Source organism: Coregonus clupeaformis, unplaced genomic scaffold (genome assembly GCF_020615455.1).
Source record: "Coregonus clupeaformis isolate EN_2021a unplaced genomic scaffold, ASM2061545v1 scaf2227, whole genome shotgun sequence".
In the NCBI taxonomy this organism is placed as follows: Eukaryota; Metazoa; Chordata; class Actinopteri; order Salmoniformes; family Salmonidae; genus Coregonus; species Coregonus clupeaformis.
This window is the reverse complement of record NW_025535681.1, coordinates 54,145-71,076: the sequence shown is the minus strand read 5'-3', so window position 1 is coordinate 71,076 and position 16,932 is coordinate 54,145. Positions and strand designations below refer to the sequence as shown.

The window sequence follows — 16,932 nt, the reverse complement described above, 5'->3', positions numbered from 1 at the left end:
AGGTGTTCCTAACTCTGGGTCCTGGAGAGGAGACTGAACCAGTCTGATTTGTCCTCAGGTGTTCCTAACTCTGGGTCCAGGAGAGGAGACTGAACCAGTCTGATTTGTCCTCAGGTGTTCCTAACTCTGGGTCCTGGAGAGGAGACTGAACCAGTCTGATTTGTCCTCAGGTGTTCCTAACTCTGGGTCCAGGAGAGGAGACTGAACCAGTCTGATTTGTCCTCAGGTGTTCCTAACTCTGGGTCCAGGAGAGGAGACTGAACCAGTCTGATTTGTCCTCAGGTGTTTCTAACTCTGGGTCCAGGAGAGGAGACTGAACCAGTCTGATTTGTCCTCAGGTGTTCCTAACACTGGGTCCAGGAGAGGAGACTGAACCAGTCTGATTTGTCCTCAGGTGTTCCTAACTCTGGGTCCTGGAGAGGAGACTGAACCAGTCTGATTTGTCCTCAGGTGTTCCTAACTCTGGGTCCAGGAGAGGAGACTGAACCAGTCTGATTTGTCCTCAGGTGTTCCTAACTCTGGGTCCAGGAGAGGAGACTGAACCAGTCTGATTTGTCCTCAGGTGTTCCTAACTCTGGGTCCAGGAGAGGAGACTGAACCAGTCTGATTTGTCCTCAGGTGTTCCTAACTCTGGGTCCAGGAGAGGAGACTGAACCAGTCTGATTTGTCCTCAGGTGTTCCTAACTCTGGGTCCTGGAGAGGAGACTGAACCAGTCTGATTTGTCCTCAGGTGTTCCTAACTCTGGGTCCAGGAGAGGAGACTGAACCAGTCTGATTTGTCCTCAGGTGTTCCTAACTCTGGGTCCTGGAGAGGAGACTGAACCAGTCTGATTTGTCCTCAGGTGTTCCTAACTCTGGGTCCAGGAGAGGAGACTGAACCAGTCTGATTTGTCCTCAGGTGTTCCTAGCTCTGGGTCCAGGAGAGGAGACTGAACCAGTCTGATTTGTCCTCAGGTGTTCCTAACTCTGGGTCCAGGAGAGGAGACTGAACCAGTCTGATTTGTCCTCAGGTGTTCCTAACTCTGGGTCCAGGAGAGAAGACTGAACCAGTCTGATTTGTCCTCAGGTGTTCCTAACTCTGGGTCCTGGAGAGGAGACTGAACCAGTCTGATTTGTCCTCAGGTGTTCCTAACTCTGGGTCCAGGAGAGGAGACTGAACCAGTCTGATTTGTCCTCAGGTGTTCCTAACTCTGGGTCCAGGAGAGGAGACTGAACCAGTCTGATTTGTCCTCAGGTGTTCCTAACTCTGGGTCCAGGAGAGGAGACTGAACCAGTCTGATTTGTCCTCAGGTGTTCCTAACTCTGGGTCCAGGAGAGGAGACTGAACCAGTCTGATTTGTCCTCAGGTGTTCCTAACTCTGGGTCCAGGAGAGGAGACTGAACCAGTCTGATTTGTCCTCAGGTGTTCCTAACTCTGGGTCCTGGAGAGGAGACTGAACCAGTCTGATTTGTCCTCAGGTGTTCCTAACTCTGGGTCCAGGAGAGGAGACTGAACCAGTCTGATTTGTCCTCAGGTGTTCCTAACTCTGGGTCCAGGAGAGGAGACTGAACCAGTCTGATTTGTCCTCAGGTGTTCCTAACTCTGGGTCCAGGAGAGGAGACTGAACCAGTCTGATTTGTCCTCAGGTGTTCCTAACTCTGGGTCCAGGAGAGGAGACTGAACCAGTCTGATTTGTCCTCAGGTGTTCCTAGCTCTGGGTCCTGGAGAGGAGACTGAACCAGTCTGATTTGTCCTCAGGTGTTCCTAACTCTGGGTCCAGGAGAGGAGACTGAACCAGTCTGATTTGTCCTCAGGTGTTCCTAACTCTGGGTCCTGGAGAGGAGACTGAACCAGTCTGATTTGTCCTCAGGTGTTCCTAACTCTGGGTCCAGGAGAGGAGACTGAACCAGTCTGATTTGTCCTCAGGTGTTCCTAACTCTGGGTCCAGGAGAGGAGACTGAACCAGTCTGATTTGTCCTCAGGTGTTCCTAACTCTGGGTCCAGGAGAGGAGACTGAACCAGTCTGATTTGTCCTCAGGTGTTCCTAACTCTGGGTCCAGGAGAGGAGACTGAACCAGTCTGATTTGTCCTCAGGTGTTCCTAACTCTGGGTCCAGGAGAGGAGACTGAACCAGTCTGATTTGTCCTCAGGTGTTTCTAACTCTGGGTCCAGGAGAGGAGACTGAACCAGTCTGATTTGTCCTCAGGTGTTCCTAACTCTGGGTCCTGGAGAGGAGACTGAACCAGTCTGATTTGTCCTCAGGTGTTCCTAACTCTGGGTCCTGGAGAGGAGACTGAACCAGTCTGATTTGTCCTCAGGTGTTCCTAACTCTGGGTCCAGGAGAGGAGACTGAACCAGTCTGATTTGTCCTCAGGTGTTTCTAACTCTGGGTCCTGGAGAGGAGACTGAACCAGTCTGATTTGTCCTCAGGTGTTCCTAACTCTGGGTCCTGGAGAGGAGACTGAACCAGTCTGATTTGTCCTCAGGTGTTCCTAACTCTGGGTCCAGGAGAGGAGACTGAACCAGTCTGATTTGTCCTCAGGTGTTCCTAACTCTGGGTCCAGGAGAGGAGACTGAACCAGTCTGATTTGTCCTCAGGTGTTCCTAACTCTGGGTCCAGGAGAGGAGACTGAACCAGTCTGATTTGTCCTCAGGTGTTCCTAACTCTGGGTCCAGGAGAGGAGACTGAACCAGTCTGATTTGTCCTCAGGTGTTCCTAACTCTGGGTCCAGGAGAGGAGACTGAACCAGTCTGATTTGTCCTCAGGTGTTCCTAACTCTGGGTCCAGGAGAGGAGACTGAACCAGTCTGATTTGTCCTCAGGTGTTTCTAACTCTGGGTCCTGGAGAGGAGACTGAACCAGTCTGATTTGTCCTCAGGTGTTCCTAACTCTGGGTCCTGGAGAGGAGACTGAACCAGTCTGATTTGTCCTCAGGTGTTCCTAACTCTGGGTCCAGGAGAGGAGACTGAACCAGTCTGATTTGTCCTCAGGTGTTCCTAACTCTGGGTCCAGGAGAGGAGACTGAACCAGTCTGATTTGTCCTCAGGTGTTCCTAACTCTGGGTCCAGGAGAGGAGACTGAACCAGTCTGATTTGTCCTCAGGTGTTTCTAACTCTGGGTCCAGGAGAGGAGACTGAACCAGTCTGATTTGTCCTCAGGTGTTCCTAACTCTGGGTCCTGGAGAGGAGACTGAACCAGTCTGATTTGTCCTCAGGTGTTTCTAACTCTGGGTCCAGGAGAGGAGACTGAACCAGTCTGATTTGTCCTCAGGTGTTCCTAACTCTGGGTCCAGGAGAGGAGACTGAACCAGTCTGATTTGTCCTCAGGTGTTCCTAACTCTGGGTCCAGGAGAGGAGACTGAACCAGTCTGATTTGTCCTCAGGTGTTCCTAACTCTGGGTCCAGGAGAGGAGACTGAACCAGTCTGATTTGTCCTCAGGTGTTTCTAACTCTGGGTCCAGGAGAGGAGACTGAACCAGTCTGATTTGTCCTCAGGTGTTCCTAACTCTGGGTCCAGGAGAGGAGACTGAACCAGTCTGATTTGTCCTCAGGTGTTCCTAACTCTGGGTCCAGGAGAGGAGACTGAACCAGTCTGATTTGTCCTCAGGTGTTCCTAACTCTGGGTCCTGGAGAGGAGACTGAACCAGTCTGATTTGTCCTCAGGTGTTCCTAACTCTGGGTCCAGGAGAGGAGACTGAACCAGTCTGATTTGTCCTCAGGTGTTCCTAACTCTGGGTCCAGGAGAGGAGACTGAACCAGTCTGATTTGTCCTCAGGTGTTCCTAACTCTGGGGCCAGGAGAGGAGACTGAACCAGTCTGATTTGTCCTCAGCTCTAGTAGTGTTTTACCTATTTGATCTCTGCCCCAACCTGAAGAACCATTCTAATCATTAGCATGTCCAGTCCTACTGGTTGATAGTTAACCTGAAGAACCATTCTAATCATTAGCATGTCCAGTCCTACTGGTTGATAGTTAACCTGAAGAACCATTCTAATCATTAGCATGTCCAGTCCTACTGGTTGATAGTTAACCTGAAGAACCATTCTAATCATTAGCATGTCCAGTCCTACTGGTTGATAGTTAACCTGAAGAACCATTCTAATCATTAGCATGTCCAGTCCTACTGGTTGATAGTTAACTTGAAGAACCATTCCCTCACTGGGTGAAACCTCATCCAAACGAATGGCCTGATAACACACTCCATAAGGATAACATCAAACAAACCCTTTATGGCCAGAATACTGATCTCCCCGAAGTAGCTCCCGTCGCTAAGGACAACGAACTGTTTGATCCCGTCGTCGGCGACGACAGCCAGCTTCCCTTCCTTGATGATGTACATCTCTCGTCCGATGTCTCCCTTCTTGCAGATGTAATCACCTGGACTGTAAACCTGGGGCTGGAGCTTCAACACCAACTCTACCAGGAGGCCAGCCTCGCAGTCGGCAAAGATACGCACCTGGAGAAGGAGAGAGGGAGAGAGGGAGAGAGGGAGAGAGGGAGAGGGGGAGAGGGGGAGAGAGGGAGAGTGGGAGAGAGGGAAAGGGGGGAAAGGGGAGGATAGCTATTATGTTTTTATCAATTACTTTCTTCTATTCTGGAGTGATGGAGATCAAAATCAAGATGGAGAGGAAAGATTGTGGACAGAAAGCGAGTGCCATGTTTGCGTGAGAGAGTTCTCTCTACCTTCTTCAGTGTGTCCAGGTGTACGTTGATGGCGATCTCAGCCCTGAGTTTATCAGGAAGGAACTTTAGCACCTCCCGCTCGTCTACTGCCTTCTTATTGGTCCACAGGTAGTCAAACCACTTGATCACCCTCTTCTCCAGGTCCTGCAGATCACATGAAATTGTATTTTTTTATTCCCCAAGGAGAAAAGTAATTCCCTTCCACTCCTCCCCAGAAATATCACTTAACACATCAGAAATATAATCTAAATATACTGTATTATCAATATATCTTAATATAACCTAAATATATCCGAAATATAACCCAAATATATCATAAATATATCCTATGTATAACAGGTATGATCATCCTACCTTGGTGACCTTTCTGAAAGTCATGTACTGTTTGATGGCATCTATCCTGGCCTGGAAGTTTGCCCTGGCAGCGTTCATGTTGGTGATCATGGAACCTACGTTACCTACGATGGTAGCAAAGATCAACACGCCAACCTGGAGCACAGAGACACAGAGATGATGTAGGGCTGGAACAAAAGCCTGCACGCCCTGAAGCTCTCACGGATTTAGATAGCATCTGCAACCAGGAAGTGACCTCATCCCTACTGAAGCTACACCCACCAGGAAGTCTGTGACGACGAAGAAGTACTCCGAGTTCTGTACAGGGGGCGGAGTCTCTCCGATGGTTGTGAGAGTCAGGGTCGACCAATACATGCTTTAAGAAAGGACAGAATAGGATTACTACACTACTACTATGTGATTACTGTAGAATTAATGTATTATTACTGCATTATTACTATATAATTACTATATTATAAGAGAGAGTAGGTTTACTATAGTATTACTACATAATTACTATATTACTATATAATTACTGTATTATTACTATGTAATGACTATATATTTACTGTATTATAGGAGAGGATAGGATTACTATACTATTACTACATAATTAATATATTATTATTATTGAATAGTACAGAATGACTGTATTATTATCATACCATTACTGTTTTATAGGATAGGATGGCTATAGTATTACGATAATATGACTTTATAATGACTATATTATCACTTTATATTATGCGATAGGAAAGGATCAACTTTAATGTACAGCAAGTACCTGAGCTTCTCTTATTGCTGTTGAGGTTATATACAGTTGAAGTCGGAAGTTTACGTACACCTTTAGCCAAATACATTTAAACTCAGTTTTTAACAATTCCTGACATTTAGGAGTGCTTCTACCTGTAGGCATACTTCCGGACCAAACGGCCAAACTCAGGGTCAGTCGTGTCGGGGTAGACAAACTTATTAGCTCCGAAACCAATCGCCTTGGAGGGAAGAGATTTATTTTGATTTATTCTCATTTCTTAATCAGAGACAAACAACAAGCATTCACTAAGAAGAGAAGGATGAGTAGAGACATGAGGTCCAGTGTGTGTGTGTGTGTGTGTGTGTGTGTGTGTGTGTGTGTCCGCGTGTGTGTGTCCGCGTGTGTGTGTGCCCGTGTGTGTGTGTGTACCTTGGAGAAGGAGTAGTAGAGACATGCGTTCCAGTGTATGATGATGACGATGTACATGACAAGGTTGGAGATACGCAGAACGTTGGGGAAGTTGGTACGAGTCTCTGTCCTCTGGAAGAACTCCAACATCCTGGTGATAACATAGAGAGAGATGGAGGGATGAATGGATCGATGGAGGTAGAGAGAGAGAGAGAGAGAGAGAGAGAGAGAGAGAGAGAGAGAGAGAGAGAGAGAGAGAGAGAGAGAGAGAGAGAGAGAGAGAGAGAGAGAGAGAGAGAGGGGGAGAGAGAGACAGAGAGAGAGAGAGAGAGAGAGAGAGAGAGAGAGAGAGAGAGAGAGAGAGAGAGAGAGAGAGAGAGAGAGAGAGAGAGAGAGAGAGAGAGAGAGAGAGAGAGCAGAGAGAGAGGAGAGAGAGAGAGAGAGAGAGAGAGAGAGAGAGAGAGAGAGAGAGAGAGAGAGAGAGAGGGGGAGAGGGGAGAGAGAGACAGAGAGAGAGAGAGAGAGGGGAGAGAGAGACAGAGAGAGAGAGAGGGGGAGAGAGAGGGGGAGAGAGAGACAGAGAGAGAGAGAGAGAGAGGGGGAGAGAGAGACAGAGAGAGACAGAGAGAGAGACAGAGAGAGAGAGAGAGAGGAGAGGGAGGGAGAGAGGAGAGGGAGGGAGGGATGGAGGAATGAGGGATGAGGGATGGAGGATGGAGGGAATGAGGGATGGAGGGATGGAGGGATGGAGGGAATGAGGGATGGAGGGATGGAGGGATGGAGGGATGGAGGGATGGAGGGATGGAGGGATGGAGGGATGGAGGGATGGAGGGATGGAGGGAGGGGGATACAGCACATTGGGGAAGTTGGTACGAGTCTGTCCTCTGGAAGAATTCCAACATCCTGGAAAGTAGAGTACACTCTTAGAAAAAAAGGGTTATTTGGCTGACCAGATAGGGGAACCCTTTGAAGAACCCCTTTTGGTTCCATGAAGAAACCTTTTCACAGAGGGTTCCATGTAGAACCATTTTTAACAAAGGGTTCTACATGGAACCCCAAAAAGTTCTACATGGAACCAAAAAGAGTTCTACATGGAACCAAAAAGAGTTCTCCTTTTGGAACAGCCACAGAACCCTTTTGTAACCCTTTTTTCTAAGAGTGTAGGGTAGAATAAAGTAAAGTAAAGTAGAATAAAGTAGTGTATAATAAAGTAGAGTAGAATAAAATAAAAAAGAGTAGTATAAAGTAGAGTAGAATAAAGTAAAGTAGAGGAGAATAAAATAAAATAGAGTAGGGTAAAATAGAATAAAGTCGAGGAGAGTATAATAAAGTAGAGTAGAATAGAATAAAGTAGAATAGAATATAATAAAGTAAAGGAGAGTAGAATAAAGTAGAGGAGAGTAGAGTAGAATAGAATAAAGTAGAGTAGAGTAGAATATAATAAAGTCAAGTAGAGTAGAATAAAGTAGAATAGAATAAAGTAGAGTAGAATAGAACACAGTAGAGTAGAATAGAATAAAGTAGAATAGAATATAATAAAGTAAAGGAGAGTAGAATAAAGTAGAGGAGCATAAAGTAGAGTAGAATAGAACACAGTAGAGTAGAATATATAATAAAGTAGAGTAGAATAAAGTAGTGTATAATAAAGTAGAGTAGAATCAAGTAAAGTAGAGTAGATTAAAGTAGAATAAAGTAGAGTAGAGTTGAATAAAGAAGAGTATATTATAATAAAGTAGAGTAGAATATCATAAAGTATAATAGAATAAAGTAAAGTAGAGTAGAAAATAATAAAGTAGAGTAGAGTAGAATACAGTAGAGTAGAGTAGAATACAGTAGAGTAGAATAGAATAAAGTACAGAGGAATTAAAATAAAATAGAGTAGTATAGAATAAAGTAGAGTAGAGTAGAATATAATAAAGTCAAGTAGAGTAGAATAAAGTAGAGTAGAATAAAGTAGAGTAGAATAGAACACAGTAGAGTAGAATAGAATAAAGTAGAATAGAGTAGAATATATTAGAATAAAGTCAAGTCAAGTACTCCCCCCCCCCCTTACTAGCTCTGACTTTGCTGATAGCTTCTTTTATTGAGGAAAAATGTAATTACTACGACTGTGATATGTGGTGGTCCCACCTAGCTATCTGAAGATGAATGAACTACCTGTGATATGTGGAGGTCCCACCTAGCTATCTGAAGATGAATGAACTACCTGTGATATGTGGAGGTCCCACCTAGCTATCTGAAGATGAATGAACTAACTGTGATATGTGGTGGTCCCATCTAGCTATCTGAAGATGAATGAACTAACTGTGATATGTGGTGGTCCCACCTAGCTATCTGAAGATGAATGAACTACCTGTGATATGTGGAGGTCCCACCTAGCTATCTGAAGATGAATGAACTACCTGTGATATGTGGAGGTCCCACCTAGCTATCTGAAGATGAATGAACTACCTGTGATATGTGGAGGTCCCACCTAGCTATCTGAAGATGAATGAACTAACTGTGATATGTGGTGGTCCCATCTAGCTATCTGAAGATGAATGAACTACCTGTGATATGTGGAGGTCCCACCTAGCTATCTGAAGATGAATGAACTACCTGTGATATGTGGAGGTCCCACCTAGCTATCTGAAGATGAATGAACTACCTGTGATATGTGGAGGTCCCACCTAGCTATCTGAAGATGAATGAACTACCTGTGATATGTGGAGGTCCCACCTAGCTATCTGAAGATGAATGAACTAACTGTGATATGTGGTGGTCCCATCTAGCTATCTGAAGATGAATGAACTAACTGTGATATGTGGTGGTCCCACCTAGCTATCTGAAGATGAATGAACTAACTGTGATATGTGGTGGTCCCACCTAGCTATCTGAAGATGAATGAACTAACTGTGATATGTGGTGGTCCCATCTAGCTATCTGAAGATGAATGAACTAACTGTGATATGTGGTGGTCCCACCTAGCTATCTGAAGATGAATGAACTAACTGTGATATGTGGTAGTCCCACCTAGCTATCTGAAGATGAATGAACTAACTGTGATATGTGGTGGTCCCACCTAGCTATCTGAAGATGAATGAACTAACTGTGATATGTGGTGGTCCCACCTAGCTATCTGAAGATGAATGAACTAACTGTGATATGTGGTGGTCCCACCTAGCTATCTGAAGATGAATGAACTGTGATATGTGTTGGTCCCACCTAGCTATCTGAAGATGAATGAACTACCTGTGATATGTGGTGGTCCCACCTAGCTATCTGAAGATGAATGAACTACCTGTGATATGTGGTGGTCCCACCTAGCTATCTGAAGATGAATGAACTAACTGTGATATGTGGTGGTCCCACCTAGCTATCTGAAGATTAATATATAATAATATAATATGCCATTTAGCAGACGCTTTTATCCAAAGCGACTTACAGTCATGCGTGCATACATTTTTTGTGTATGGGTGGTCCCGGGGATCGAACCCACTACCTTGGCGTTACAAGCGCCGTGCTCTACCAGCTGAGCTACAGAGGACCACAATGAACTAACTGTGATATGTGGTGGTCCCACCTAGCTATCTGAAGATGAATGAACTACCTGTGATATGTGGAGGTCCCACCTAGCTATCTGAAGATGAATGAACTACCTGTGATATGTGGAGGTCCCACCTAGCTATCTGAAGATGAATGAACTACCTGTGATATGTGGAGGTCCCACCTAGCTATCTGAAGATGAATGAACTAACTGTGATATGTGGTGGTCCCATCTAGCTATCTGAAGATGAATGAACTAACTGTGATATGTGGTGGTCCCACCTAGCTATCTGAAGATGAATGAACTAACTGTGATATGTGGTGGTCCCACCTAGCTATCTGAAGATGAATGAACTAACTGTGATATGTGGTGGTCCCATCTAGCTATCTGAAGATGAATGAACTAACTGTGATATGTGGTGGTCCCACCTAGCTATCTGAAGATGAATGAACTAACTGTGATATGTGGTAGTCCCACCTAGCTATCTGAAGATGAATGAACTAACTGTGATATGTGGTGGTCCCACCTAGCTATCTGAAGATGAATGAACTAACTGTGATATGTGGTGGTCCCACCTAGCTATCTGAAGATGAATGAACTAACTGTGATATGTGGTGGTCCCACCTAGCTATCTGAAGATGAATGAACTGTGATATGTGTTGGTCCCACCTAGCTATCTGAAGATGAATGAACTACCTGTGATATGTGGTGGTCCCACCTAGCTATCTGAAGATGAATGAACTACCTGTGATATGTGGTGGTCCCACCTAGCTATCTGAAGATGAATGAACTAACTGTGATATGTGGTGGTCCCACCTAGCTATCTGAAGATTAATACATAATAATATAATATGCCATTTAGCAGACGCTTTTATCCAAAGCGACTTACAGTCATGCGTGCATACATTTTTTGTGTATGGGTGGTCCCGGGGATCGAACCCACTACCTTGGCGTTACAAGCGCCGTGCTCTACCAGCTGAGCTACAGAGGACCACAATGAACTAACTGTGATATGTGGTGGTCCCACCTAGCTATCTGAAGATTAATGCACTAACTGTAAGTCTCTCTGTATAGGAGCGTCTGCTAAATGACTAAAATGTACATCCTAGTGATAACATGGCGAGACATTAATGAATGATGCATTCATATCTCTAGTTACACACCTGTTGATTCTGAACATACTCTAGTTCACTCACCTGTTGATTCTGAACAGCTTGTTGAGTCGTATTTCTAGTTGACTCACCTGTTGATTCTGAACAGACTCTAGTTAACTCACCTGTTGATTCTGAACAGCTTGTTGAGTCGTATTTCTAGTTGACTCACCTGTTGATTCTGAACAGACTCTAGTTAACTCACCTGTTGATTCTGAACAGCTTGTTGAGTCGTATTTCTAGTTAACTCACCTGTTGATTCTGAACAGCTTGTTGAGTCGTATTTCTAGTTGACTCACCTGTTGATTCTGAACAGCTTGTTTATCGTATTTCTAGTTAACTCACCTGTTGATTCTGAACAGCTTGTTGAGTAGCATCTCTTGTTGACTCACCTGTTGATTCTGAACAGCTTGTTGAGTCGAATCTCGGGGTAGTTGAGTCCAAAGTAAAAATAGAAGACGTCAGTAGGGATCATGGAGATCAGGTCAAGTTTAAACTGGAGGCTGTTTATGTAGCGGTCTCTCAGCTTCTTCTGATCCTTTACCAACAGACCCTGTTCCAGGTAACCTACACAGGGACAGACTTTACCAACAGATCCTGTTCCAGGTAACCTACACACAGGGACAGACTTTACCAACAGACCCTGTTCCAGGTAACCTACACAGGGACAGACTTTACCAACAGACCCTGTTCCAGGTAACCTACACAGGGACAGACATTACCAACAGATCCTGTTCCAAGTAACCTACACACAGGGAATAACTTTACCAACAGATCCTGTTCCAAGTAACCTACACAGGGACAGACTTTACCAACAGACCCTGTTCCAGGTAACCTACACAGGGACAGACTTTACCAACAGACCCTGTTCCAGGTAACCTACACAGGGACAGACTTTACCAACAGACCCTGTTCCAGGTAACCTACACACAGGGACAGACTTTACCAACAGACCCTGTTCCAGGTAACCTACACAGGGACAGACATTACCAACAGATCCTGTTCCAAGTAACCTACACACAGGGAATAACTTTACCAACAGACCCTGTTCCAGGTAACCTACACAGGGACAGACATTACCAACAGATCCTGTTCCAAGTAACCTACACACAGGGAATAACTTTACCAACAGATCCTGTTCCAAGTAACCTACACACAGGGAATAACTTTACCAACAGATCCTGTTCCAAGTAACCTACACAGGGACAGACTTTACCAACAGATCCTGTTCCAAGTAACCTACACAGGGACAGACTTTACCAACAGATCCTGTTCCAAGTAACCTACACAGGGACAGACATTACCAACAGACCCTGTTCCAGGTAACCTACACAGGGACAGACAGATGCAAAAAAGCACACACACACACACACACACACACACACACAGGGACGTACAGGTATATGTTTTGGCAGAGTGTGTGTGTTCTCACCTGTTCTGGTCCTAAACACCATATCCGCCACGTAGACGACATCAGAGACATAGTCAATGATAAACCAGTAGATCAGAAAGTCTGACTGGAGGTCCTCAAAACTCGCCCTGACACACACAGACAGATCAATATATTAATCAATCAACCTATCAGTCAATCAATCAATCAATCAATCAAACAACCAACCACTCAATCAATCAATCAATCAATCAACCAATCAACCAACCAACCAGTCAATCAATCAACCAATCAACCAACTACTCTATCAATAAATAAATCAACAACCCAACCAATCAATCAATCGATCAATCAAACAATTAACCAATTAGTGTGTTAGTTACCTGGCTATGATGAGGGTCCAGTTGTACATAACAGGTATGGTGATGACCATTAGCCAGTTATAATACATGTTACCTGCTGGGTCTATCACCGTGATCTCTTTAGGCCTGGTCACACACACACACACACACACACACACACACACACACACACACACACACACACACACACACACACACACACACACACACACACACACACACAGGGGAGAAATAGATAGATGTATTCTCTTTAGGCCTGAGGGAGAGAGACCAGGGATATCCTGGAACATGGAATCAGATCTTTTGGGTTCTGATTTGTACCATAGTCAACTTTATAAAAAACAAAGCTGGGACTTTGTGAAGACACTTACGCTTCAGCTTTGGCCTTCTCCTCTTTCTCCTTCTTCTCCTTCTCCTCCTTCTCCTTCTTCTCCTTCTCCTCCTTCTCCTTCTTCTTCTCCTCTTTCTTCTCTCTTTTCTCCTGTTTTTCTTTCCTTGATAGAGAGAAAGAGGTCAGGATGAGTGGATGTCACAGGATGCTTCCCAAATGGGACCCTATTCCCTATACAGTACACTACCCTATGGGCCCTGGTCTAAAGTAGTGCACTATATAGGGAATAGGGTGCCATTTGGGAGATTGTTCTGGAGATCTCTCTGGTCCTTACTCCTTTTGTTCTTTCCTCTCCTTCTTCTTCTTCTTCTTCCTCTTCTTCTCCTCCCTAGGAAAGATCAGAGTGACAATTATTGTTAAAGGGATACTGCAATGCTACCTTACCTGTGGACTTCCAGTCATTGCACTAACGCTAGTTAGCATTGGCTTTGCAAAACAACCGCTAACTTCCTTCGTACTGCACGTAGAGAATCTCGCAGTAATCCCTTTAAGACATCAGGACTAGAGTCGGAAACTATGTTATCGTACATAATGGGGTCTGTGTGTGTGTGTGTGTGTGTGTGTGTGTGTGTGTGTGTGTGTGTGTGTGTGTGTGTGTTTGTGTGTGTGTGTGTGTGTGTGTGTGTGTGTGTGTGTGTGTGTGTGTGTGTGTGTGTGTGTGTGTGTGTTGTGATGTCACGAGAGGCTACACAGCTTTCAGCGGGATTGCTCAAGTAGTGCAAGGAGACCAGGTTCGACCAAAACAAGGATTTTATTAAAGGTCTGGGGAAACTAACGAAAGTATAACACAATACTGTTCTCGGGTGGCTCTTAAGGGTTAACAGTTCAGGGATGTCTCTTCCACATCCAAAATCATAACTCTCCCTTGCTCAAATAACTTTTCCCCAGTCTTACTGTCTTCCACGTTGCAGCTAGTGGCCAACCCGGCAAAACGTCCTTCCAAATGTCCCACACGGATTTCCACAGGTGCATATATCCAAAGGTGAGTATTTCCCCAAAGGTAAGTATCTCCAAATCCTTACATTCCTCATGGAAGTGGACGTGCAGCACTCTTGTCCTCCAGAGAGCCCAGGTTGGAGACTGTGTCTCTTCCCTTTCCAAACCTTTAGCTCATCAGCTCCTGATTGGTTTCAGCTGCGTGGGAAGATTGGCCATAGAGGGTTGGAGTTCCCGACCATACCAGCAGATGGAGCCATAGCTGTCTGGGTTTGCAGCCATCTCAGGGGGATGTACGTCCCTCCAGGACACAGCCTCTCGTGACATCACATCCCCCTCCTCGGGACCGACGTCCTCGTCGGGTAAAGGCAGCGAAGAAGGCATCACGCCGGGAGAGGGCGTCCGCATTGCCGTGGTGCTTGCCAGCCCTGTGGACAACAGAAAAAGTTAAACGGTTGCAAGCTCAAAAACCATCTGGTTACGCTACTGTTTGATTCCTTGTTCTTGGCCATCCACTGCAGAGGGGCGTGATCAGATACCACCATGAAACGTCGGCCCAGGAGATAGATCCGAAGGGACTCCAGGGCCCAGACTACAGCCAGACATTCTTTCTCCACCGTTGAATAGTTCTTCTCTCTTGGAAGTAACTTTCTGCTTAGGTAGAGAATGGGATGTTCTTCACCGTCATGTGCCTGGGGTGAGGACAGCACCCAGACCCACCTCCGAAGCATCCGCTTGGACAATGAATTCCTTCTTGAAGTCTGGTGCCACCAGGATCGGACTGGAGCAGAGTGCTCGCTTCAGGTTGAGGAAAGCCGCCTCCGCCGCAGGGTTCCACTTCACCATTCGTGAGTGGCGTTTGGTCGTCAGCTCCGTCAACGGTGCAGCTATGGTAGCAAAATCTGCAATAAAGCGTCTATAGTAGCCAGCGAGGCCCAAAAAATGACCTTACTTGCTTCTTGTTGATGGGCTGTGGCCAGTCCTGTATGGCCCGCAGTTTGGCTTCCTGTGGTTTGACCAACCCCGCCCAATGGTGTACCCCAGGTAGTTTGTCTCACTGAAGGCCACCTTGCACTTCTTGGGTTTGCCGTGAGCCCTGCTTCCCTGAGCGAATCCAGCACCGCTTGTACCCGGGGTAGGTGGCTGGCCCAATCCTGACTTTGTATAACAACATCATCCAAATAAGCCGCTACGTACCTCATGTGGGGCGCAAGGACTCGATCCATCAGGCGTTGGAACGTGGCAGGTGCCCCGTGGAGACCAAACGGAAGTCGGGTATACTGGTAGAGCCCCTCCCGGGGGTGGCAAAGGCTGTCTTCTCCTTAGACGCCGGGGTCAAGGGCACCTGCCAGTAGCCTTTTGTGAGATCAAGAGTGGTTAGGAAACGAGCATGCCCCAAGGAGTCTATTAAATCATCGACACGAGGCATTGGGTATGCATCAAATTCAGACACTTCATTCAACTTTCGATAGTCATTACAAAATCGTACTGAACCGTCTGGCTTGGGAACTAGTGCGATGGGACTTGCCCAGGCACTGTGGGACTCTTCGATTACTCCCAACTCCGCATCTTCCTTACCTCCTTCTGTATAACCACTTTACGAGCCTCTGGCACGCGGTACAGGGCGCTGGTTTACCGTTCGGCCAGGCATGGTGCGGATCTCATGTTGGACCACCTCTGTGTGACCGGGAAGGGAGGAGAAGACATCCTGGTTCTGCTCCACGAGTTCCAGGGCCATCTGTCGTTGATGTGGGGACAGATTTGGACCCAGCTGAACCTCTTCTCGCGCCGGTTCCTGGGTCTCTGTGGGGGCTGTGGCACGAGGAGCTGTTCATGCACTTCCTCATTTTTCTTGACTATCTGATATACTAACCCCCGGTTTACTGCGAAATGGGGGTAAGTAGGGGTTGTCTTATCACCTAACACTACACCTTCTAATACCTGCACATTTCTTAAGGCATTTGCAAGAGTAGGATCTTGTAATTGAGCCGTACCATACTGGCCTGTGAGAGGGGAAGCTCTTGGGGTGCCTGGAACGTCTTCTTCACTGGAGAACGGAGCACTTTCCTGGGCTGCGTTCTCTTCTCCCGTATCCGGACCAGTCTCGGTGTCGGTCTGGGCACCTGCCATCCCTATCAGAGCCCGGGGCGGGAGTGAGTAACTCGGAGGATTGCACGGAGCCTTCCCAGGATGAGTCTTGCCTCTCCGTTTCCGAGGTACTCGGGTTATCCTCTCCTGAGACTCTCTCCAGAGTGGGTAAAGGCTGGGCAGTCTCGTCCAATTAGGACAGGGACGGGGAGGGAATCAACCACCCCGCCGTCGTGTGTATGGTTCCCCCGTGTGCTGGTCATTGTAAGTTCAGTAATGGGGTATTCTCTGGTGTCCCCATGGACACAGGAAACTGGGAGGACTTTCCCGGGGTCAGACACGTTAGGCCCACCAAATCCCTACGCACAGGGTGGCCGGCTACCAGAATCCAGTAAGGCCTCCACATCATGGTGATTCACAGTTACCGGGCAGGTGGGGGGGTCGATCTGGGCCGCCATCTACGACTCCCAAGAGCGAGGCAAAACGATGTGTGGGTGCTGAGCTGGAGGACTCCCGCAGTGGGCATAGGTTCATCGGCTGGTTTCCCACACTGCCAGGAGATATGTCCCATCTCCCCACACCGGTAACACTGTCGAGTTTCCCCCTCCTGGTGTACTCTTCTTGGACCCGCCTGGTTTCTGGCTCCCCCTGGGCCGGGATAAGTCCTGGCGTGGCTGGGTTCGAGACCTTGGGATCCTTTGGACGGGTTCTTCCCATTTGTGGTGGGGCCGCCCTCCTGGGGTCTTTTCGGGAAGCATTCAGCATCTCCGCTGTGGCCTGGTACTTTTCCACAGCTTCCACGGTCAGATCAGCCGTGGTCAAGGCCTGTTGACTGATGAACCGTTTTTGCCTCATAAGGCAGGCGCGTAGGTAACGATCCACCACAACGGCCTCCACCACCGCCGCTGCTGTATTCCTCTGCGGATCCAGC

The 16,932-nt window shown here is 46.8% G+C and overlaps 1 protein-coding gene across 1 annotated transcript in view; it reads right to left on the bottom strand.

The window, feature by feature from the left end:
* The window catches only part of cnga1b (cyclic nucleotide gated channel subunit alpha 1b), a 45,514-nt gene that overhangs the window by 9,393 nt on the left and 19,189 nt on the right, over nucleotides 1-16,932 (bottom strand). Inside the window, exons 4-14 of the mRNA XM_045219287.1 lie at nucleotides 13,252-13,305; nucleotides 12,958-13,059; nucleotides 12,608-12,712; nucleotides 12,267-12,373; nucleotides 11,227-11,401; nucleotides 6,179-6,308; nucleotides 5,902-5,987; nucleotides 5,278-5,371; nucleotides 5,017-5,151; nucleotides 4,663-4,806; nucleotides 4,204-4,435 (exon numbers count right to left, since the gene is read on the bottom strand). Coding sequence (XP_045075222.1) covers nucleotides 4,204-4,435; nucleotides 4,663-4,806; nucleotides 5,017-5,151; nucleotides 5,278-5,371; nucleotides 5,902-5,987; nucleotides 6,179-6,308; nucleotides 11,227-11,401; nucleotides 12,267-12,373; nucleotides 12,608-12,712; nucleotides 12,958-13,059; nucleotides 13,252-13,305 — 1,364 coding nt within the window. The remainder of the gene's footprint in view (nucleotides 1-4,203; nucleotides 4,436-4,662; nucleotides 4,807-5,016; nucleotides 5,152-5,277; nucleotides 5,372-5,901; nucleotides 5,988-6,178; nucleotides 6,309-11,226; nucleotides 11,402-12,266; nucleotides 12,374-12,607; nucleotides 12,713-12,957; nucleotides 13,060-13,251; nucleotides 13,306-16,932) is intronic.